The sequence below is a fragment of the Erinaceus europaeus genome, chromosome 17 (genome assembly GCF_950295315.1).
Source record: "Erinaceus europaeus chromosome 17, mEriEur2.1, whole genome shotgun sequence".
In the NCBI taxonomy this organism is placed as follows: Eukaryota; Metazoa; Chordata; class Mammalia; order Eulipotyphla; family Erinaceidae; genus Erinaceus; species Erinaceus europaeus.
Genome location: NC_080178.1, coordinates 4,404,311 through 4,425,757, shown reverse-complemented (window position 1 = coordinate 4,425,757; position 21,447 = coordinate 4,404,311). Strand labels below are relative to the sequence as shown.

The window sequence follows — 21,447 nt, the reverse complement described above, 5'->3', positions numbered from 1 at the left end:
CGTGCACAACTGCCCCACCACACCGGAAGGAACTTCAGTGATGTGGTGTCGGGTTCTCACTGGGGTTTGGTGCCGGCACCACAAATCCACTACTCCGGTGGCCTATTTTTGTGGGGTGGGGGGAGCAGAGAGAAATTGAGAGAGGACAGGGAGCTGGAGAGGGAAAAATAAGACAGCTGCAGACATGCTTCACCACTCATGAAGTGGACCCCCTGCAGGTGGGGAGCAGGGACTCAAATCTGGGTCCTTGTGCTTGGTATCACCACTGTGCACTTAACTGGGTGTGCCACTGCCCAGCCCCCTTTATTTTTCCTCTGTTTTATTTGATAGGACAGCGAGAAATTGAGGGAACAGGAGACAGGGAAAGACACCTCAGACCTGCTTCACCACTCATGGTCCTTGTGCTTAGCACTATGTGCTCAACCAGGAACGCCACCACTTGGCACCCCATCATCCCTTCAGCCATTTTTCTTTCTTCTTTTTTAAAATATTTTATTTATTAATGAGAAGCATAGGAGGAGAAAGAGCCAGACATCACTCTTGGTACATGTGCTGCCGGGGATTGAACTCATGCTTGAGAGTCTGATGCTTTATCCACTGCGCCACCTTCCGGACCATTTTTCTTTTTACTTCCTTTTTTATCAGATGACTGATCAGCTCTGGCTTATGGTGGGGATTTTGAACCTGGAACTTCAGAGCCTCAGGCATGAGTCTCTTTGCATAACCATTATGCTATCTACCCCCACCCCCTTTCCTTTATTATTTTAAAAAATAATTTATTTGTTGCCCTTGTTGTTTTATTGTTATATTATTGTTGATGTCATTGTTAGGACAGAAATGGAGAGGGGAAGACAGAGGGGGAAAGAAAGACAGACACCTGCAGGCCTGCTTCACCGCCTGTGAAGCGACCCCCCCCCCCCCCGCAGGTGGGGAGCCGGAGGCTCAAACTGGGATCCTTACACCGGTCTTTGAGCTTTGTGCCATGTGCGCTTAACCCGCTGCGCTACTGCCCGCCGCCTGCCTCCCTCAATTCTCAATTTCTGTCTGTCCTATCAGAAATTAGAAAAAAAAAAAAGGGGGCCACACCCCATCATTGCTCCACCATCCTTGGAGCCCCCCCCCCCCACAGTGCTGTCCTTGAACCCAGCACCGGGCTTGTGCCGAGCTACTTCCAGACTGACAATGACCCTAAAATGTGCTGTCATCCCCGAGTCTGGAGCTGCAGATTTTGGGGTGAGTGAACGGGGAGCTTTTGTTTTCCTCTAAGGGAGGGTGTCACGCCCTGCAGGGAGCATGCAGTCTGTCACCCTCCCCGCTGCGCTGCTGGCATGGAACCTCCATCTGTGACATCGGCGGCAGCTGGGGTGGCCCAACCCCCTAATTGTATTTGTCGGTGTCTTCAGGGCACCGGCTTTGCTGTCTAGATCCTGGGGTGGACAGGGGGCTCCGTGGCGCCCACCTGTCTGTCCCTGGTGAGGATGGGGCCAGGCTGCAGGTGCCCGGTCGGCAGGGGCACAGCCTGGTCCTTGCCTCAGAGGCTCCCCAGAGATTTTTACTTCACTGTCCAGTAAGCCCTCCTGGTGAGGGTGAGGGGTGTGTGTGTGTGGGGGGGGTGGGAACCCTCGCCTGCTGAGGTCGGGGCTGCCAGAGCTGAGTGTGGCCCGGCATTGAGGTCAGTGCCAGCCGGCACCTAGGCCCCCATGGCTCAACACAGACCCCAGGCCCATGGAGAGATAGCAACACCAGGACTCAGCTTCAACACAATTAAAAATCTCTTTAATGCAAGAACAGTCTTCAGTGGCTTTCCCCTGCCACAGCTGAATGTGGGGAACTGCTGCCCCCCCCCGAGTTTCTCCCCAGGAACTTGGCTGAGGCTGCTGGAGGTCAGGGACCCCAGGAAGTGGAGAGCAGCAGCACTGGGGGGCCTGAGACCCTGTGGAGCCTCTGGGGGGAGGGCACCCGCCAATGACCAGCTGCGGGACCCTGGTGGGTGCAGGTCAGGGGGGTGGTGAGTGTCCCCCCCACCCCAGGCTCTGCTGAGGTGGCCCTGGGTGGGGGGTGGCCTGAGCTGGGCCCCTGCCAGCTCTGCTTTCTAGCTTTCTACCCGTCCAGCCTGGGGTCAGGAGGCTCCTGAGGCCCCCACCTTGCTCCAGCGGAGGCCAGTGGGAGTGTTCCCACGGTGATGTGCAGCGAGAGGGAGGGGGCAGGGCTGTCCCTGGATCCAGGCCAGGCTGCAGCACCGGGCACCAGCTCCGCACGGGCAGGACACAACGAGAGGCACCACAGCGTTCCACAAAGTGAGAGGTGGAGCGGGAACCTCCAGGGTGGACGCCACCCCGGCGTGAGCGTGAGGACGGTGACACAGACCGCAGCTTCTAACAAGCGGCCGGGGAGTCCCCAGAGACTTCGGTCAAGTAGGAGAGGAGTCACTTTGTGGAGTGGAAATCAGCTTGTTTGTTTTTCTGGAAGACAGGTCCTCACACCCGCCTATTCCCTGGGGTCTCCCCACAAAAAGCCGGCCGGGCCTTGCTTCTGTGGTAGCCGGGGGTGGGAGCGGCGGGAGCACTGGGGCCCGGGAGGCTGGTGGGGGTGTCATCTGCCAGGGGCGCAGGGAGGGGGCGGACTGAGCAGAAGCGAGTCACTGGGCTCAGGAACAAACTGGGGGACCCCAGTACTTCCTGTCCACAGGCCAGGCAGGGGGTGTCCCCCGGTCACAGTGGCTATGGGGGAGCTAGAGGGCGGTGGGGGCCAGGCTGTGTGTGCAGGGGGGGTGAGAGGGCCGTCCGACGGAGGCCAGAAAGAAGGCTGCCTCTGACGTTATATATTAAAAATATCCATAGTTCTTGTGCATAAAATTCCATCATTGACATCCGGGCACCGGCCCCCCCGCCTCCCTGCTGGCCCGGCACAGCCTCCCAAAGAAAGATGGCGGCTTCCTTTTGCAAGAGCCGAGGGAACATCCGCTCCGTCTTTATGGACCGGGGAAGCGGGGCCCCTGCCCTCCCCCCACCGCCGGCCGCCAGGGTCACTCGTGCCTCCGCTTGGAAGGCGGGATGAGGTGGGGGGGCAGGTCGGCGGGCAGCTCGTGGCCCTCCAGCTTGACCTTGATGAGGTGGTTGGCCAGTGCAAACTCCTCGTCGTCCAGCAGCCCGTCCTTGTCCACGTCGGCCAGCTTCCAGATCTTGCCCAGCACCGTGTTGGGCAGCTTGGACTTGACCATCTCCTTCTTGGCGTTGGCACCCGTGATCTTGCCGTTGACGGGCGACAGCGTGTAGAAGATCTCGTCATAGGTGGGCTTGTCCTTGCCCACCACCCACTCCACGTCGTCGATGCCCTCGCCCGCCCCCTCGCCGTAGCCGTGGCCAAAGGGCCCGTTCATGGTGCCCTCGAAGGCGCCGCCCTTGACGGCCTGCGAGGGCATCAGCGACTCCTCCTGCCGCACCATCACCATCAGCCGCGCGATGTCGTTGGCCAGCATGTCGTCCACCGTGTCCAGCAGCTTGGGCTTGAGGGCCTGGAACTTGCTGAAGTCCTGGGTCTGCAGGAGCTCCTGGGGGTCGGGGTGGGGGCACGGGCTGAGTGGAGGCCGAGCAGTGACGCAGGGCTCCCAGACCCCACCACTGAGCCGCCTGGGCACCCCGGTTAACCCCTCTGGGCCGTGGTGCCCTGAGCCTCCCTGTGGGCAGTGCCAGGGCCAGCGGGAGCGCCCGGCACGGCCCCACCCCACCCCCACTGCGGTGAGTCACGGCATTCCCTCTTGGCGTCACCGAGGCTCCGTGAGCCGGGTGGGGTCTGGTGATCAGCCCCGCGGCTTGGCTTCCCTCTGGGGAGTCCCGGCCAGAAGCCGGCCGCCATACCTGCATCTTGCGGAGGCTGGGGAAGTCGCCGGGCGAGATCTGGTGCTCACGCTCGATCTTCTGGTAGATCTCACCCAGGTTGTTCACCAGCTCCTTCTTCTTGCTTTCTTTGCCAAAGACGTTGGGCATCTCCTTCTTGAGGGAGCTGATGATGTAGGCGTGGACCTGGGCCGGGCGGCAGTGTCAGCGTCAGCCCCCTCCTTCCGAGGCTTGGGCCCTGCTACTTGGGGACATGGGCAGGGGTGTCCCCCTCACCCCCACAGGGGACAGAGCAGGTCCCCTCAAAGCCAGGTGAAGCCCACCCCCTCTGGTCGGGAGGTGGCTTAGACAGAGCACATGAGCAGGTCGGAGGGCCTGGGTTCGACTGCTGGCAATGGGTATGTCAGGATGCCTGGCCTCTTCTAGTCTCTCATAAAATCAACTAATAAGCGTTTGGGGGGGTCGAGTAGTGGCGCATCTGGTTGAGCACACAGTTCGCAAGGACCCAGGTTCAAGCCCCCAGTCCCCACCTGTAGGGGGAGAGCTTCGCAAGTGGTGAAGCAGGGCTGCAGGTGTCTCTGTCTCTCTCCCTGTCTCCCCATTCTCTCTTCATTTCTGGCTGTATCTATACAATAAATAAAAAGATAATTTAAAAAAATTTAGGGGCCAGGCGGTAGTGTACCTGGTTAAGCGCACGTTACAGTACGCAAGGACCCGAGTTCAAGCCCCCAGTTCCCACCTTCAGGGGTAGAGCTTCGCAAGTGGTGAGAGCAGGGCTGCAGGTGTCTGTCTGTCTCTCTCCCTGTCTCCCCCTTACCTCTCAATTTCTGTCTGGTTCTATCAAATAAAGATAACAAAATTAAAAAAAAAAAATTTAAAAGGAAGCCTCCTTTACTCCTCCAATAAAAAAACAAGTAAATAAACAGAGCTACTTGTCAACAGACCTTTGTATTTTACACAAGTAAAACCACTACTGTGTCTGCCTGCTTTCCTTTCACAATACAGAGCGGGGAACCAACAGGCCGGGGCTGGCGCTGGCGCTGGCGCAGGGAGGCGGTGCGCCTGGCAGAGTGCGCCCTTCCCCTGTGTGAGGACCCCCCTGCAGGGGCAAAGCTTCATGAGCGGTGAAGCAGGGCTGCAGGTGTCTCTCCCCCATCGGTCTCTAAGTAAATAAATGATGGTCTGCAAGAGCAAACTCCTTAAGGAACAGGACCTGTTACTGTGTGTCTGGGTGTGCCTGTGCGCAGCAACAGCACTCCCTCCCCAGGCTGCTGCCCGAGGGCCCCAGCCTTATCTGAGCCTCCACACCGGGTCTCACGCAGCCCTCTGCTCCTGACAGCAGCCCGGGGTGGGTGCTGGTGGCCTCTCGGACAGCGGCTCCTCTGTCCTGCCGTGTAGCTGCCAGCCTGTCTCCCCAATCCCAACTCGGGACACTCGGCTGTGCCGCTCAGCCCCTCCAGGGGAGGACAGGCAGGTGTGGGGGCCAACTGGGAGCTGGGGCTTCCCAGGCACAGACTCAACGCAGCTGAGGCCAGGATCATGGGGTCAGGCCTGCTCTCCCCAACCATCCTGGGAACCCCCCTTGGCCCTTAGCACCAGAACTACCCACAGGGGTTTGCCTCTGGGCCGCTTTCTCAGAAGCAGTTCCCCTTACAGGGAAGAAGGTTTTAGAAGTGAGAAGGGCTGGGGAGGCAGCATAGTGGTTACATAAAAGACTTTCATGCCTGAGGTACCAAAGGCCCCAGGTTCAATCCCCAGCACCTTTATCAGCCAGAACTGATAAAGTGCCCTAGTAAAAAAAAAAAAAAAAGTAATATGGGAGTCGGGTGGTAGTGCAGCAGGTTAAGCACACGTGGCTCAAAGCGCAAGGACCGGCATAAGGATCTCGGTTTGAGTCCCCGGCTCCCCACCTGCAGGGGAGTCGCTCACGAGCGGTGAAGCAGGTCTGCAGGTGTCTGTCTTTCTCTCCCCCTCTGTCTTCCCCTCCTCACTCCATTTCTCTCTGTCCTATCCAACAACAACGACATCAATAACAACAATACTACAACAATAAAACAAGGGCAACAAAAAGGAATAAACAAACATTTTAAAAATCTTTAAAATAAAGGGCAGGGACAGACAGCATAATGATTATGCAAAGACACTCTCACGCCTGAGGCACCAAAGTCCCAGGTGCAATTCCCCGCATCACCATCAGCCAGAGCTGAGCAGGGCTCTGGTAAAATAAATAAATATGAAAATAAGTCTTAAAAAATAGAAATGAGTGGTCCGGGAGGTGGTATAATGGTGAAGCTTTGGACTCTCAAGCAAAAGGTCCTGAGTTCGATCCCCGGCAGCACATATGCCAGAGTGATCTTTCTCTCACCTATCTTTCTCATAAATAAATAAATAAAATCTTAAAAAAAAAAAAAAAGTAGAAATGAGAGCGTGGAGCAGAACCTGCAGCCAAGGACTCAGGTTTGAGTGGGTCCTGAGGGCGGGGCCGGTTCGGATTGTGTCTGCTGGCAGCCGGGGCTCAGGACCTGAGTACTCTCAGGACCCCCAACACCTGCTACTCAGGTCTAAACACTCCCGCGTCCCCCACCAGGGCCCCAGACGCTGTGGGCGCTCAGCCCCCCGGTGCTATGGGCACAGTCCTGGGCTCCTCTCAGCTCTGTCCGCAACCCCCCCCCGCACCCCAAGGTGGCCTGGAGACCCCCTGCAGGAGTGTCAGCACTGAACAAGGGGACAGTCCTGTCCCTGCAGCAGGGGCTGCCAGCCAGTCACCCCCAGGGTCTCAGCCCCCACCTCCCCCACCTCGGGAGTCCAAGCTCGTGAGTGGCCTGGCAGTGGGGGCCGGGCCTGCGTCACGGGGGGCTTGGCCCTCTCCGTCCCCACTCCTCACCTTGGCCAGCCGCGCCCGCTTGATGAGGTCGTTGAGCTTGCGCAGAGCCGCGTTGCGGGGCAGGCTCTGGATGTCCTTGAACAGGTCCTGCTCCTCGGCCTCGAAGAGCTTGCGGTTGTCGGGGATAAGCAGCGGGTGGGACCAGAAGGAGCCGATGTAGACGCGCACCACCTCGGGCGTGTTGATGATCTTGCCCAGCGACCACATGAGGGCGCCGTACACGCGCATCAGCTGCTGCGTCTCGATCTGGTCCGCCTTGTTGAGCACCACGCGGATCTTGTCCTCGTGGTTCTTCAGGGCCTTGATCACCTCCGAGAACTCGTCCGAGATGTCCAGCTTGTGCGCGTCGAACAGCAGGATGATGCGGTCCACGCGCTCGGCAAACCACTCCAGCACCGCTGCGAAGTCATAGCCTGCGGGGGGGGGGGGAATCCCAGGCGGCTCAGCACCCCAGGGTGGACTAAGCACTCCCAGGTGGGGCTGGGCTACACCCTAGGGCGGGCTCACCAGCATCCACTTTTGTACCTCCGCCCACCACCCAGTGTCGCCCACAATGCGGCGGCGATGGACACACACTGTAGGGTGCTTGGCTCAGGCACTGAGTGGCCCCACGGAATGGGAGGAGCGGGAGGAGCCCTCTCGCGTGGGGGACAGGCCTGGGCCACCCCCCAACCCGGCGGGAGGCTCTCTGTTCACTTATTTTACTGCCACAAGGCTGGGTGCCTGCAGGACAAACCCACCTCCCAGTAGCCGTACTTCCCTTCTTTTATTTGACAGGGCAGAGAGAAATTGAGAGAGAAGGGGGGAGGAGAGACACCTGCTTCACTGCTTGTGAAGTGTCCCTCTGCAGGTGGGGAGCAGGGACCTCAACCCACCCGTCTCTGCGCATGGTAACATGTGCACCCGACCTGGGGTGCCACTGCCTGCCCCCCCTTTTTTGCCCTTCACAGGGTTACTGTGGGGGCTCGGTGCCTGCAGTACGTACCCACTGCTCCTGTACGCCATTTCCTGCCCTCTGGTTGCCCTTTTTTTATTGTTGTTGTGGCTATTATTATTATTGATGTAGTTGTACTGGAGAGGACAGAAAGAAATGGAGAGGGGAGGGGAAGACAGAAAGGCAGACACCTGCAGACCTGCTTCACTGCCTGTGAAGGCGATCCCCTGCAGGTGGGGAGCAGGGGGCTTGAACCAGGATTCTTATGCCGGTCCTTGCATTTTGTGCCACTACCACCCGACTCCCCTGCTTCACCACTCATGAAGCTATCCTCCTATAGGTGGGGGACCAGGGGCTTGAACCTGGGTCCTTGCACACTGTGATGTGTGCGCTTAACCAAGTGCATCACCACCTAGCCCCAGCCCCCCTCTTTTTTTTAATTTGACAGGACAGAGAAAAATTTAGAGGGAAGTAAAGAGGGACAAAGAAAGAAACACCAGGGGAGTCGGGAGGTAGCGCAGCGGGTTAAGCTCATGTGGCGCAAAGCTCAAGGAATGGCCTAAGGATCCCGGTTCGAGCCCCCGGCTCCCCACCAGCAGAGGAGTCGCTTCACAAGCGGTGAAGCAGGTCTGCAGGTGTCTATCTGTCTCTCCCCGTCTCTGTCTTCCCCTCCTCTCTCCACTTCTCTCTGTCCTATCCAACTACAATGACATCGATAACAATAATAACTACAACAATAAAACAAGGGCGGCAAAAGGGAAAATAAATATTAAAAAAAAACAAAAAACACTGGGCGGAGGGTAGATAGCATAATGGTTATGCAAACAGACTACAAGTCCCAGTTTCAATCCTCTGCACCCAGAGATGAGCAGTGTTCTGGGAAAAAAAAAAAAAAGAGAGAGAGAGAGAGAAAAAGGAACACCTGCAGCCCTGCTCCACCACTCACAAAGCTTCCCCCCTGCAGGTGGGGACCAGGGTTTGAACCTGGGGCCTTGTGCGTGGTGACAGGTGCGCTCTACTGGGTGCACCACCACCCAGCCAGTCACAGTCACTTATTCTCTGCGGCAGGGCTGGCCCAGCCACCGGCCTCGGACAGTCTGATGGGAACCCAGCCTCACTCTGTGCCGCCCGTGGCTGTTTCTGTCTACGGCTCAGATCTGAGTGTCGCAACAGCGGAACCGACACAGGAGCCTCTGGCCCTCCCGGACACGGCCCGCTGACCTCTGCCCCAGCAGACCCGAAGGCTGCTAACCGCTTCCCCTCGGCCTGACACCCTTCCCCTGACCTAGGACGTAACCACTAAAGTCAACCTTTCTGCTGCACCGTTTCCTACGCTTGCTGGGACCCCCCCCACACTTGAGGCAGATTCACAACCACGCCACCTCCCAGCCTAATAAGACATTTTTTCCCAGCCTCTGCTGCAGTAGAAATAAACAGATCAAGCAAAGGTATGTGTGCCCTTTGTCCTCGTTGCTGGAGGAAAGGAATGCAGATGTGATGGCAGGAGCTGGAGCAACCACTGTGGGTTTGGTGGAAGCTACACAACGTGGATGGCCTTGGACTGTCATTTCTCCCCTAGGTCAATGGATTTATGGCCCCCTGTGACAGTGCTCTAGTTGGCACCCTGTTTTATAATCACGCCTCACTGACTATTGTCAAGTCTCCCACTGCCCCCAGAAGAGGTGAACACCCAGAGAGGGAGTAAGGTCGCTAGGAAACGAAGCCCTGGAGTCTTTGGGACAGCTGGGTCCCCGCTCTGAGCTGCCCCATTCCGTGAGATGCTGGGGGCCTCCTGTCCCGGGACCAAGCTCCTCCTCCACCAGCTGCCCCTGCTCACCCCAAAGCAGACGGGCCCTTTGAAGAGCCACCCGACGCAGCCCAGACCAAATCGTGGGGAGTTTGGTACAGTCCTCTGTGAGCAACACTGGGGGGTCACGGCTCGCTGCTCCTACCAGCCCCCCTCCCTCCACGGGGGCTGCCTAAGCCAAGCTCTCAGGAAGAGGAAGTACCCAGCACCCAGCCCACAGGTCCCAATGTGCTTTCACGCTGTCTGTGGGCTTGTGAAGCCATGGGTCCCCCCAGCCCCCAGGACACAAGCCTCTTAAGTCAGAGCTGCAGCTGGGAGGGAGGGGTGCGGTCGAGGGCAGGTCCCAAGCTCAGCCCCAGCACTGCATGTGCACTCCACTGCACACGGTGGGGGCAGTCCAACTCTCACTCTCGTGATAAACGCTGGGCATAGGGGCCAGGGACGGAGGGACACGGAGACGCCAGGACCCCAAACCCACTGCTTCTGATGAGGGCGCAGTGCTCAGATGGGGGGTGAGTTGGGATGGGGGCCACTGGGGCCCCGCAATCTGATGATCCCCAGAGGGCACTGACAAGGGCCAGGCCACTCCTGCATCTGACACCTCCCAGGTCCAAGGCGGTCAGGAAGCGGGACAGCCGACTCCAGCATTCTCCAGCACTGTGTGTATGTGGTGATGGGGGGGGGGGGTTTCCCAGGGGGACGCTGTCAACAGATCAGACCCAGGAGCAGGAGGTGGGGGTGTGTGGAGGGAGGCCTCCTGCCTTCTGTGGGGCAGACCAGATTGAGAAGAAAAGCACAGCCCAGGAGAGGCCCTGCACGCCTCCCCCCTCCACTGACCGAAGGACCCCAGATCCACACAGCTGGGAGAGGGAGCACCCTGTGGCCTGTGTTGGCTTTGGCCATGGAGCCAGGACGGAGCAGCAGGGAGCTGAGGTCACTCACTGCCTCCCCCTAAAAGGCCTCCCCCAAGAAGGGGTCAGGAGGAGGGCCAGGGAGCCACTGCGTCACGGGGGTCCCGCCTTCTCCCTCCCACCCCCAGTTGCGGCCAACAGCTCGTCTATTTTCTGCAGGTGAATGAAACTTCCTGTTTATGACAGAAAGTGCTGGGTGAGGGTGAGTGCTGGCCAAGGCCACCTGCAGGCCACCGAGGGGGTGTGGCAGCATGGCCGGTGCAGGACAGCTTGTGCTGTCTCCCAGCCTGGGGCCAGGCCTGGGGCCGCAATCCTGCTGGAGCTGGGCAGCGGGTGACAAGGACAGATGGGCTCCCCTTGAGCCTCCGGGCTTTAGGGCACAGGAGAAGGCAGCTGCAGCAGCCGGAGAGGGGCACAGCCGTGTACACAGACCGACAGCAGAGCCGAGTGGAGCTCTGGGGGGGAGGGTGAGAGTCACATCGAGCCACTGGGTCAGGTGCCAGACACAAGGACACAAAGGCTGGACAAAAATGCAGGCCCACAGGGTGCCTAAAAAGATGGATCCCAGAAAGTTCTGGAACCCAGGACTAATAACCAATGAAACACTTCACACAAGAACAGGTGTGGTATGATCCACTAACAAGGCACCTTGGGTCAAGTTTAGAGACAGCGGGGTGTGGGGGGGGGGGAAAGGAAGGCTTAAGTTTCATCAGAACAAAATAAATAGTAAACAAAATCTAAAAAAACAAAACCGACCCCAGAAATCCACTAGGCAAGTGAGCTAGCTAGCTTGCCATCCCTTGTTACTGTTTTATGTGCCGGAACCCAGGCCGCCCCACTCCAGGGCAACTTTTCATTCAAACACACGGGGGGAGGGGGGGCCATTACCAGAGCTTCCTCTACTGTGCTAGCCTGCCACGCGGTGCCCTGCCTGAACCTGGTCTCAGGGATGGAGAGACAGGTGCCCCATCCAGTGAGTGAGCCCTGGGCCTGACAACCTTTCTGTAAGCACTTCCCCGTTCACACACTCCTCCCTTCCTGACAGAAGGGGTGCAGCGAGCGGGGGTTGCGAAGGGACATCTGGCTGTGACAGGGGCCCGGACCCACCCGCCACTGTCTTTCTGACAGGAGCTGGGGGTCCGGCCCTGCCCCTGCCCCGTGCCCACACAGGTGGTCCCAGCAGCTGGGGAACAGCAGTTCACACATTCCAGAGGTTTGGAGAACACGGAACAACAGAGGGCTTGTCTCCAGTGACTTCTGTTTCCTGTCATTCAAGCCAGGGCCTCGGTGTTTCTCCCTATCACACGCTTCCCACTCCAGTGTGGGGTGGGTGGGGGGTGAGCCTGAGTCTGCACCGCACCCCAAGACCCAGAGGAATCAGAGGCTGAGAGCAGATTCCACTGCTGACACTGGGGAAAGTGAAGCTTCAGGAACAAGTGTCAGCTCCCAGCGGTTGTGGCGGGGCACAGGGCAGTTCTGGGGGTGAGGGGAAGGAAGACTGGCACTGGGCCTGATGGTGGCTGCACGGCGCCTCCTCTTTATAACACAGACCCCCAACAATCTGCCTTAAAGCCCAGAAAGTGGTGCAGCTGTAGGGCACAGGACTAGCAGGCACGAGTGCAGCCCCCGGCACTGTGTCGTCACACGAATACTCTATCCCCTCCTGATTTCTCTCTGTGCTAGCCGAAAGAAAGAAGAAAAGAAAGAAAAAGTGACCACAGGAGCAGTGGATTCACAGTGCAGGCGCCGAGCCCCAGTGATACACTGGGGGCAAATTAATCATCATAGGGCAGGCAGTGGCGCACCTGGGTAAGCACCCACATTACAGTGCACAAGGACCCAGGTTCAAGCCCTTGGTCCCTACCTCGAGGGAAAGCTTCATGAGTGGTGAAGCAAGGCTGCAGGGGTCTCTCTCCCTTCAAGTTCTCTGTCTCTATCTAACAAATAGTAATAGTAATAATAATAATAAAATAAACAATAGGGCTGGGAGAGAGCTCACGTGGCAGGACACATACCTTACCATGTGAAAGGCCCCAGAGTTGAGCCCCTGCATGTGACATGGGGGCAGCTCCAAGGACGGTCTCCCTCTCCTCTGCCTCTAACAAAACAAAAAAACAAAAAGAGAGAGAGAGAGAAAAGACGGAGAAGAAAGAGGGCCCAGGAGTGGCAGACTCTCAAATGCCTGAGGCCCTGGTGCTGAAGTAAGTCAAGAACCAAGAAATGGGGAGGGAGAGGATGGACAAACAGACTGTAGGTCCACACAGGAGCCCTAAACCTCCCAACCCTGTGTGGCACCAGCAGACTGCGTCCCATCTCTAAGCCTCAGTTTCCCTGTCTGTGACATCTATTTACACAGCAGATTTGTACCCAGCTGCCCTCCACTGTGGGGGAGGGCATCGTGTCTGGTTGCTACGGTGCCTCCAATACCCCAAATCTAAAGGGGGTGTTGTAGGCGTCAGACAGCTGCTCCCCACAACAGGCGACCACCACCCGCAGAGCAGAGCGGCTGGTGAGGGGGCGTGGGGCAGACTCCCCAGCTTGTCTGGGCTGGCAGGGCGGGGCCAGGAGGAGGTGGGGGCTGCCCTGGAGGTCCCGGAATCGCAGGGAAGCCCCAGCTGAGTCAGAGCTTCCCCATCCTGAGCCTCCAAGGGGGGCACTGACTTCCTCTCAGGTCCGGGCAGTCCCGGGCTTCTGTGACCTTGGCTGTGACCGGCGGTCACTCGGCCACCAGCTTCTCCTAAAGCTGCCCACAGGTGCTGAGGCGGCGACAGCCCCCCAACTCCCGAACACGACTTGGGACCCAGGCTTCCGGGTACCCTCATAAGCGCCCCAAGGGCTGCTGAGAACAAGAGGGACACTGGCCTGGTGGACTGTTAGGGGTGGCAGGCAGGGGTCAGCAAGCAGGGGGTGCTTTGGGTTGGGGGCGCCAGGCTGGACCCCAGGCCTAGACTGTCGGCGGAGTAGGGGGTGGGGGGCTCCTGGAACAGCAGCCCGAAGCCCGGCCTGAGGCCGGATCTGGACAGGGAGAGCAATAAGGCTCCTCTCTCAGCACTTGGCACACAGCCTGCTCTGAGTTCAAATCCCAGCATGGTGCCCAGGCCCAAAGCCACTGAGCTCAGGACTCCAGCCCTAAAGGCTTCCCAGCTGACAGGACTCCCCTGGAGGAAACCGAGGCACAAAAGTGGACAAGCCAGGCCTCCTGCTCTGGGCTGGGGCTCCCCAGCTGTGCCCCCTACCCTGGACCTGCCTGTGACTGAGCCGGAGGTCAGTGGCCCTGAGAGTCGGGGCTCCACCCTGGCTGCCCTTTGGAATGCCCCTTATCTGTCACACGGCAGCTCTTGAGGGTGACCGCTGGCCCTCGGCCCCCTGCTCTGCTGACACGGGGACCTTATCTTCAAAGTCACCCAGGGGACGTGCAACAGCGCCCTGGCTTCCGCAAGAGGTTCTCAGGGGTCTCTTACTGATCCCAGCTCTACCCTGAACTGCTCTGGGCCCGCACTGCCCTCCTGCCGTTCACGTCTTGTGTCTGCCACCACTGAGCGGCCTTCCAGCCCAGGCCTGTCATCCCTCACGGGTGGTGATGCCGGGGAGCGAACTCAGGGCCTCGTGGCTTGAGAGGCCAAGACTGCCTCCACTGCGTCCCTCCCCGGGCTGCAGTCACTATTCACTATTTCTATTTGAGAGAGAGACGGGCACCGCAGCACTGCTCCGCCATTCAGGAGCTCCCCAGTGTGGTTCGAGGTGCTCCTATGCGGTGCCAGGCCTCAAACCCAGGGCTTCGAGCATGGAAGGCGTGAGGTGTCTCCCAGTCCCTTTTTCTTTTGTGGTGAAGGAGAAGGATCAGGAAGGGCAGAGGGAAAGAGAGACAGTGCTTGAGTGCTTGGGTTCGACACCACCCTCCCCATCCAGACTCCAGGAAGTGAGGGGTGTGTGCGGGCCAGTGGAGGTGGCAGAGACCGGGAACCCCCTCCCGGGAGCTGTACACAAGGTATGAGGAGAGCAGGCCTCCAGGCTGGAAACTTGGTCCTGCTTATCTCTCCCGGCAGTGCTTCCGGCAGTCAGGGGCCATGCGTGGGGGGGTGGGGGGGGGAGTCCACACCCCCAACTGTTTCCAGCGACTGAGGTCAGCAGAGCAGAGCCGTGTGTGTGTGTGTGTGTGTGTGTGTGTGTGTGTGTGTGTGTGGTAGGGGTGCCAGGGTTCAGCTGCCTGACCTTGGGAAACACCTGCTTTGCTCGCACAGAGCAGGGCAGGACAGGGCGGCGGGACCTTTGCCTGCTGACAGGCGGGTCCCTCAGAAGAACTCTGTCCTCTGAGCATCTAGCAGTCCCACCCCGGGGTCCCCGCCAGCACAGCACATGGCACAGACACCCCGGGTGCCAGCTGGGGCTCACCAGGCCCCGGAACCAAACAGACTGCCCAGCCCTACATTCACAGAACCCAGGTCCAGGGGTGACAGGAGGGTGGACCAGTCCAGCAAGAGCCCCCCTTCCTGCCCAAGATGGGGGGCTAACCTGTGCACCCTGGAGACCAGAGGGCACCCTGACAACTGAGGGGTCTGGCCAGCACCAGCCAGTCTCCTGCAGGCAGAAGGAACAGCCCCCCCCCCCGGGTGCTGGATCCCCACTGAGGACACAGGCAGCAGGGGACTCAGCACCACCATGAGACCAGGGACCCACCCTGAAATCCCTGAGTCTCTGCAGGCCTGAGGTGCCGGGAAGCCACCTCTCCCATGACCTCTGGTCACTGAGGAGATAACCGGGAGGGCACTGAGATGCTTCCTCCAGAGATAACAGATAACCCTCCAGCTGTCTGAGGCACGGCTGGGGCGGGAGCTGGGCGGGAGCGAAGGACTCGCATGCCCAAGATTCCGGTTCAACCCCCCGCGGCAGCCTGTACCTTTCCTTCTGACTCTCTCTCTCCCTCATGAAATTTGATCTTATATCAAGTTAACTCTTAAAAAAAACAAAAAGGGAGTAACTCAGATTTTCTCATTTTGCTTCAGCAAGGAACAAGGCTCTGGCTCAGAGGATATTTTCTTAAAATCAGGTTAGGGGCAGGAAACAGCACAGTGGTTCTGTAAAAAGACTCTAGTACCTGAGGCGCTGGGGTCCAGTCTCAGGCAGGCCAGAGCCAAGCAGTAGTCTGGCGTGGTTCTCTGCCTCTGTCTCTCTCTTGTTAAAATAAAGTAAGAACTAGAACTAGAACTAGGTCAGAACCAAACGGCAGTAGGATAAGAAACGATCACAGCCTCTTTACTGGGGGGGTCCCCCACTCTGGCCCTGGGACTCTGCTGGAGTGATGCTGGGAGCGGGAGGAGCCAGCTGCTCCGGGCAGCGGGGGTGGGGGGGTGGGGGCGGGGCCTGGCTCCCGCCTGGTTCTCAGACCTGGGCTGCAGCCCCATGGGTCACCAGCAGTGGGCAGCCGGCGGTGACACAGCGGCAGGGTCACCTGTCCTCCACCCAGTGCTTGACCTTATTCCATCTTCACCGGAAACACACCTGCAGGCTCTACACCCCGCCACCCACCATCACAGGCCTGACCGTGCTCTTCCCAGAAGGCGTTGAGACCCGAGACCACCCTGCCTTCAGAGAGGGAGGGGCAGCAGCTCGGACCCTCCAGGACCGCCGACCCCAGCCACTCACACACGCAGCTGCTGACCATGGACATCTTAGCAAACTGCACACTTCCCCCAGCCCCGGATTCCTGCCAACTCCCCTTCAGGCTGACACATTCCTCCCCATCCTCCGGCTCCAACCCTGCTGTGAGAATCTGCTAGGAATGTGCAGCTTTGCGAGGCCCAGGCCCAGGCCCAGGCCCAGGCGGAGCATGAGCCCCCAGGGAGCTGGGCCGCCCAGCCCTGGCAGTCAGCTGGAGGGACACGGAGGCCAGACCCCTAGCCACTTCCTCAGCCTTGGGGTCACCCCGGCTCACTCCCCCTGCGGCTCTCCTGCTGTCCAGCATGCCCCGGGGCTGGGGAGCCACACAGGCCTCTAGAGCCCCACGGACCTGGGGGTCCCCTTGGCGCCGGGGCGGTTACCTCTGCTGATGCGCTGCTTCTCGCCAGATAGGATGCCGGGGGTGTCGATGATGCTGATGCTGTCCAGCACGGGGTTGGGCAGCTGGGCGCACATGAACCTAGGACGAGAGCACGTGCTGGGACACGCCCCTCCCTGCCCCCGCCGCTCCCGGAATCAGGGGACTCAAAGGAGGTTTCCCCCGCTGGGGACACAAGCCATCCTTGCTTGCTTTCATTCTTTTCCGAGTTGTGTTCATTTCTTTTTAATATTTACTTTCCCTTTTGTTGCCCTTGTTTTTAATTGTTGTAGTTGTTATTGATGATGTTGTTGTTGGATAGGACAGAGAGAAATGGAGAGAGGAGGGGAAGACAGAGAGGGGGAAAGATAGACAGGCACCTGCAGACCTGCTTCACCGCCTGTGAAGCGACTCCCCTGCAGGTGGGGAGCCGGGGGCTCGAACCGGGATCCTTTCGCCGGTCCTTGCGCTTTGTGCCACCTGCGCTTAACCCGCTGCGCTACCGCCCGACCCCCGTGTTCATTCATTTTTTGAGGGTGAGAGACTCAGGCACACGTGGTGCTGGGGACTGAACTCGGGACCTTGCATACGCAAGCCCTGTGCTCCTCTGCTGGGCTGCCGAAGGCAGTGCACATGTCCCGGACGGATGGGCAGCCAGCCAGCAGGCTCAGAGGGACCCACATCAGCACTTCCCTGCCCATAGCTCCCCCCAGTCAAAGTTCAAGATTTGCCTCCCTCCCAAGCTGCTGACTGGGGAGAGCCAAGGGCAGCAGTGGCCGCCGCCTTCTGATCCTGAGGGTCAGTGTCCACAAACCAGGAGGCGGTTGTTGCGACGGCCGCTGGGCCAGGCCTCCCCTCTCCCCCAGCTGCTGTTATTGGGGCGGCAATGAATATTGGGGCCCACAGGCTGGCTGGGGGCGGAGGGCAGGGAGCAGAGATGCCATCCTCTGGAAAAGGCAAAGCCGAGCCACGGAGGGCAGGTGATTTCCAGGTGAGAACCTGGCTGAGAGCACAACCTCCCAGAACAGCCCAGAAACAGTGAGCGAGCGACTGACCGACAGCAGAGATTCTTCAGGGGCACAGAAAAGACTCCTTTCAGGCGCTTCTCTGAAGAGAGTCCTGTGAGCCCAGGAAATACTGGCCCATTGTCTGCGAGACCCAGGCTAGAAGCTCCTCGGGACAGCGGGGGGATCTGAGCCCCAGCTCTCCCAGGGCCCCACCAAGCAAGGGGGGGTGGCAGCGGGCCAGCTGACCTTGGATCTTGGCCCCAGTGCCAGCAGCAGGAGTGTGGGGTGCCAGCTGGGAAGGGAGTGGACGCAGGAGAGCCCCAGAGAGAGGAGCGGGCGCCAGTGGCTGTGATGCCAGCGACAGACCTGACGGACGTCGGCCTGCAGAGGGTCCCCACCTCTCACCCAGAGGACCCGAAGCTGAGCGCCGGCTCCACCTGACTCGCCCTGCCTCGGCCACCCAGTCTGACCTCCTCCAGGGTGGCCACGCGGGAGGGGAGGCCGGAAAGTCAAGTCCGTGACTCAATGGGACTCTTTGAGGACACTGGGGAGGCTGTGCCAGCCAGGGATGAGCCCCTTTGTGCGCCGGCCTCGGTGTGGCATGCAGGCTGGCACCGCCCCGCACAGGCCCCGGGACGAGGGTGGAGACCCTCTGGAGCCGAGGTGGAAGTGAGGAGGAACCCTCAGGCACTGAGACACCCTGGCAGCAGGTGGTAACTGGCCAGACACAGGCCAGTCGGGGAACTGGATGGGTTCTGGGGGTCCCCTGTGCCAAGAGGTGGGCGTCGCCCAGATGGTACCCAGCTCTGGAAGTTGAAGTCTCTGGATTCAGAGAGGGAAGCCTGTCCCCTTGTCCCAAAGGATGACGGAGGCAGGGACTTCGCCCTTCCTTCACCTTCTAGCAAGGCAGGCCTGGGTTCTCAGCACCAGTCAGACTTTCCACCCTCGCTGAGCCAGAGGCCGGTATGAGTGGCCGCGGGGGAGGCTGGGCAGGGGGTGGGGGTGAGGTGGGGGGACACACCTCTCTGGGAGGACAGACTGCAGGACTTTTGGGCTCCACGAGATGGGAGGACAGACAATGTACCCTGACCTCAAGGGCCAGAGACAACCGGATCCTGTCTCCCTGTGAACTGCCCTCTGTGCGGGTGGGTGGAGAGTGGGTGGAGGGTGGGGACCCCTCCGAGCGGGTGGGTGGAGGCAGGGGGACAGGGTGAGCCGCTGGACAGGGAAGGAATGTGCTAGCACAGGGTGGGGACCCAGGCGGCAGGAGGGGAGGGCAGGGAAGGGGAGGGGAGGGAGGGCTCAGTCTGTAAGCCTTTCTTGCCCCGGGGCTCCCGAATTGCAGGAGTCACTCCAGGCCTGGGGCGGCCAGCTGTCCCCTCTGGGCTCCTTTAGGGCTGTGAACTTGGCCCCTGCGTCCTGAGGGCCGGCCACTGGGCCCACTCCGCGCACTCAGAGGGCTCCAGTGTAACAAAGCAGCCACACGAGGCAGGATGCACCCATTCAAGGGTCAAGGGGTGGGGGGGGGGGGCCCACACTGAGGTCCAAATGGGTTACGGAACCTTCTAGAGGCGTGTCCTGACTCAGGGCCTGAACCTCACTTCAGGCTTCTGGTGCCGCCATCTGAAACCGCTTGGCGAGACCCCAAACCCTTCAACACTCCCTGCCATGGGGGGCGGGTGGGGGGTGTCCCCCAAACTCCAGCCTGATCTTCCTCCTCCCTTCCCTCCTCCACCAGCTCGCACGCCTCGGAGTTTCAGCGTGTTTTTCCATGACTCTTTAAGAAATGAATCCTGGAAGGGAGGAGGGAGGGGAGGTTTGCACGGGTGCTCCAGCACGTCCAGTCCGGCGAGGGGGCGGGGGGCCCTGGGGTCTGCGGGAGGGGGCGCGGTCCCGCTGATGACCTGGGGGCCCTGGGGGTGACCGAGGAGGGTGGGTCCCCGCGGGCGGCGGCCGGGAGGAGGGGCGGCCATGCAGGGTCTCGGCCGGGAGACAAAGGCCGGCGGGGGCGGGCGGGCGGGGCCCCCTGCACCCCGGGGCCCTACCTGTTGAGGAAGGCGTTGCCGAAGGCGTTGAGCTTGCGGAAGGGGCGCCGCGGGTCGACCACCAGCGCGTTGCCGGGCACCACGCCCTCCGACGGCCCGTGCATGACCGCGATGAACGAGTCGGTGGTGGGCTCGGGCCCGATGCGCATCCCCGGGAAGTCCTGCTCGATCAGGTGGCGGATGAAGGTGGTCTTGCCCGTGCTGTACTGGCCCACGAGCAGCACCATGGGCTTGTTGTCGAAGTCCGCGTCCTCCAGCGCCGGCGAGTGGAACTCGTGGAAGCGGTAGTGCTCCTCCAGGGGCAGCAGCTTCTGCGCGTACAGCTGCCGCAGGCCCTCGGCCACCGTCTGGAAGAGCTCCGGCTCCTTCTTGCGCCGGGCATCCTTGCTGACCCAGCTGAACATGCTGCCGGAGACGGGGCTGGCGGCTGCGGGCGACAGAGCGGGGCTCGGAGCCGAGGCGGGGCCCGGCCGGCGGCGGGCGGCGGGCGGCGGGGCGGAGGGCGGCGGGGCGGGGGCGGGGGCGGGGGCGGGGCGGCCGCACCGCGCAGGCGCACAGCTCGGCCCGCGGAGCGCCCTCTGCGCAGTGAGGCGCGCGCCGCGCCGGCCGAGCTTTATAGGGTCGGGTCCCGCGCGAGGACGAGCGCGCGCGGCGGCGCTGGACGGAGCGGCCCCGCCCCTGAGCTCCGCGCCACGTCCCCCCCTCCCACGCCTCCCATTGGCTGACTCCAAGTCTCGCGAGTCCCGCGAGCGATCGCGTGGCTGCCGTGGCAACTGCACCTGTTTGGCCCCGCCCCCAAGGGGCCGGATCGAGGAAGCGCTGCTGTCGGGAGGCCGGAAAGCTGGGGGGCGGCAGGGGCCGGGGCTGCGGGCAGCTGCCCCTGTTCCCCGCCGCAGGTGCCCCAAGAACGGCCGGCCGGTGCGGCATCCCGGAAGCACCGGAGGGGGGCTCACTGCTGTCCTCGGCGCCCTTGCTGCCCCCCCAGTGCCCCCTGAACCCCCAGACCCCTCTGCCAGGGGCAGGGGTGACAGGAGAGGCAGCAGGGGGAGCTGCGGGCGTGGACACCGCAGGGGCGGCGACGGGGGGGGGGTTGCGGACAGTGAGGGACACCCCCCCGGGGGGTGGGAGTGGGGAGGGGACAGCAGCCACAGCTGCGACATGCGGGGAGCACAGGGGGCGCCAGGAAGGGGGAAGGAAGCTGAAGCCGGCCGGCCGCTGGAGTTTTGAGGAAGTGAAATCGGAAATTCCCTCTGTGGGGTGCAGGGGAAATGTGGGGCAACAGTGAAATCTTGTGGGAACTTGGGGGAATTGAAAAACCCAAGTGCTTCCGCTTTCCTCTAAGGGCCACCGCTGTCACCATCCTGGCTCGGCCCCGGCCCCCCACTTACCAGTTCTTGGCTGTTCCGTGAGACTCACTCCCCCGCCATCATCGCTGATCCCTGGTCACCCAGAGGCCCCTCCGCTGAGAATCTTGAGTAGGTGATGTCAGAGCTCCTGGGACTGATTGTTGTGTAACCAGGATGAGGACGGCATGCAGGCGGGTGGGGCGGGGGCACCAGCAGCTTCTACAAGGCACCCGGGACCCCTAGGCCTCGTGGCCCACCTTCTGGCTCCTGGGAGATGTGGGGGTCTGCAGGGCCGGGGCATCCTGCAGGGTAGGAAGCCGGCCAGCGAGCCAGGAAGACAGAGCAGGACTCAGGCCGCAGGACTGGCCCAGCGTTCGGGCAGCTGGATGGATGGGAGTGGAGAGGGTGTCCTGGGAGCCTGGCGCGTCTGGGCTGTTTTTTGTTTTTGTTTTTTTTTTTTAATATTTTATTTATTTATTAATGAGAAAGGTACGAGGAGAGAGAGAAAGAACCAGACATTCACTTTGGTACATGTGCTGCTGGGGATTGAACTCAGGACCTCATGCTTGAGAGTCTGGTGCCTTAGCCACTGCGCTACCTCCTGGACCACGTTTGGGCTGTTTTGGCAACACCAGGGCCCAAA

At 60.6% G+C, this 21,447-nt stretch overlaps 1 protein-coding gene across 2 annotated transcripts; it reads right to left on the bottom strand.

Moving 5' to 3' along the window:
* Positions 1–1,754: 1,754 nt before the first annotated feature.
* EHD1 (EH domain containing 1) lies at positions 1,755–20,930 on the bottom strand. Of its 2 annotated transcripts, XM_007518581.3 has the most exons (6): positions 20,847–20,930; positions 19,459–19,885; positions 16,411–16,508; positions 6,721–7,133; positions 3,858–4,022; positions 1,755–3,550 (listed from the first exon to the last, which is right to left on the bottom strand). In XM_007518581.3, exons 2-6 carry the CDS (start codon positions 19,860–19,862, stop codon positions 3,026–3,028), a joined length of 1,605 nt encoding a protein of 534 aa, XP_007518643.1. In that variant the 5' UTR covers positions 19,863–19,885; positions 20,847–20,930; the 3' UTR covers positions 1,755–3,025. The 2 variants fall into 2 exon arrangements, with proteins under 2 accessions (XP_007518643.1, XP_060032092.1); XM_060176109.1 differs by lacking the exon at positions 20,847–20,930 and having other exon boundaries at positions 19,459–19,977.
* Positions 20,931–21,447: the final 517 nt, after the last annotated feature.

What these genes read in the sequence shown, in the direction of transcription:
- EHD1 (XM_007518581.3), bottom strand. Translation starts at nt 19,862, where the DNA reads ATGTTCAGCTGGGTCAGCAAGGATGCCCGGCGCAAGAAGGAGCCGGAG. An exon ending in GGCAACGCCTTCCTCAACAG is followed by an intron (nt 16,509 to 19,458) that starts GTAGGGCCCCGG and finishes CTCTCGTCCTAG; the next exon opens with GTTCATGTGCGCCCAGCTGC. An exon ending in GAAGCAGCGCATCAGCAGAG is followed by an intron (nt 7,134 to 16,410) that starts GTAACCGCCCCG and finishes CCCCCCCCGCAG; the next exon opens with GCTATGACTTCGCAGCGGTG.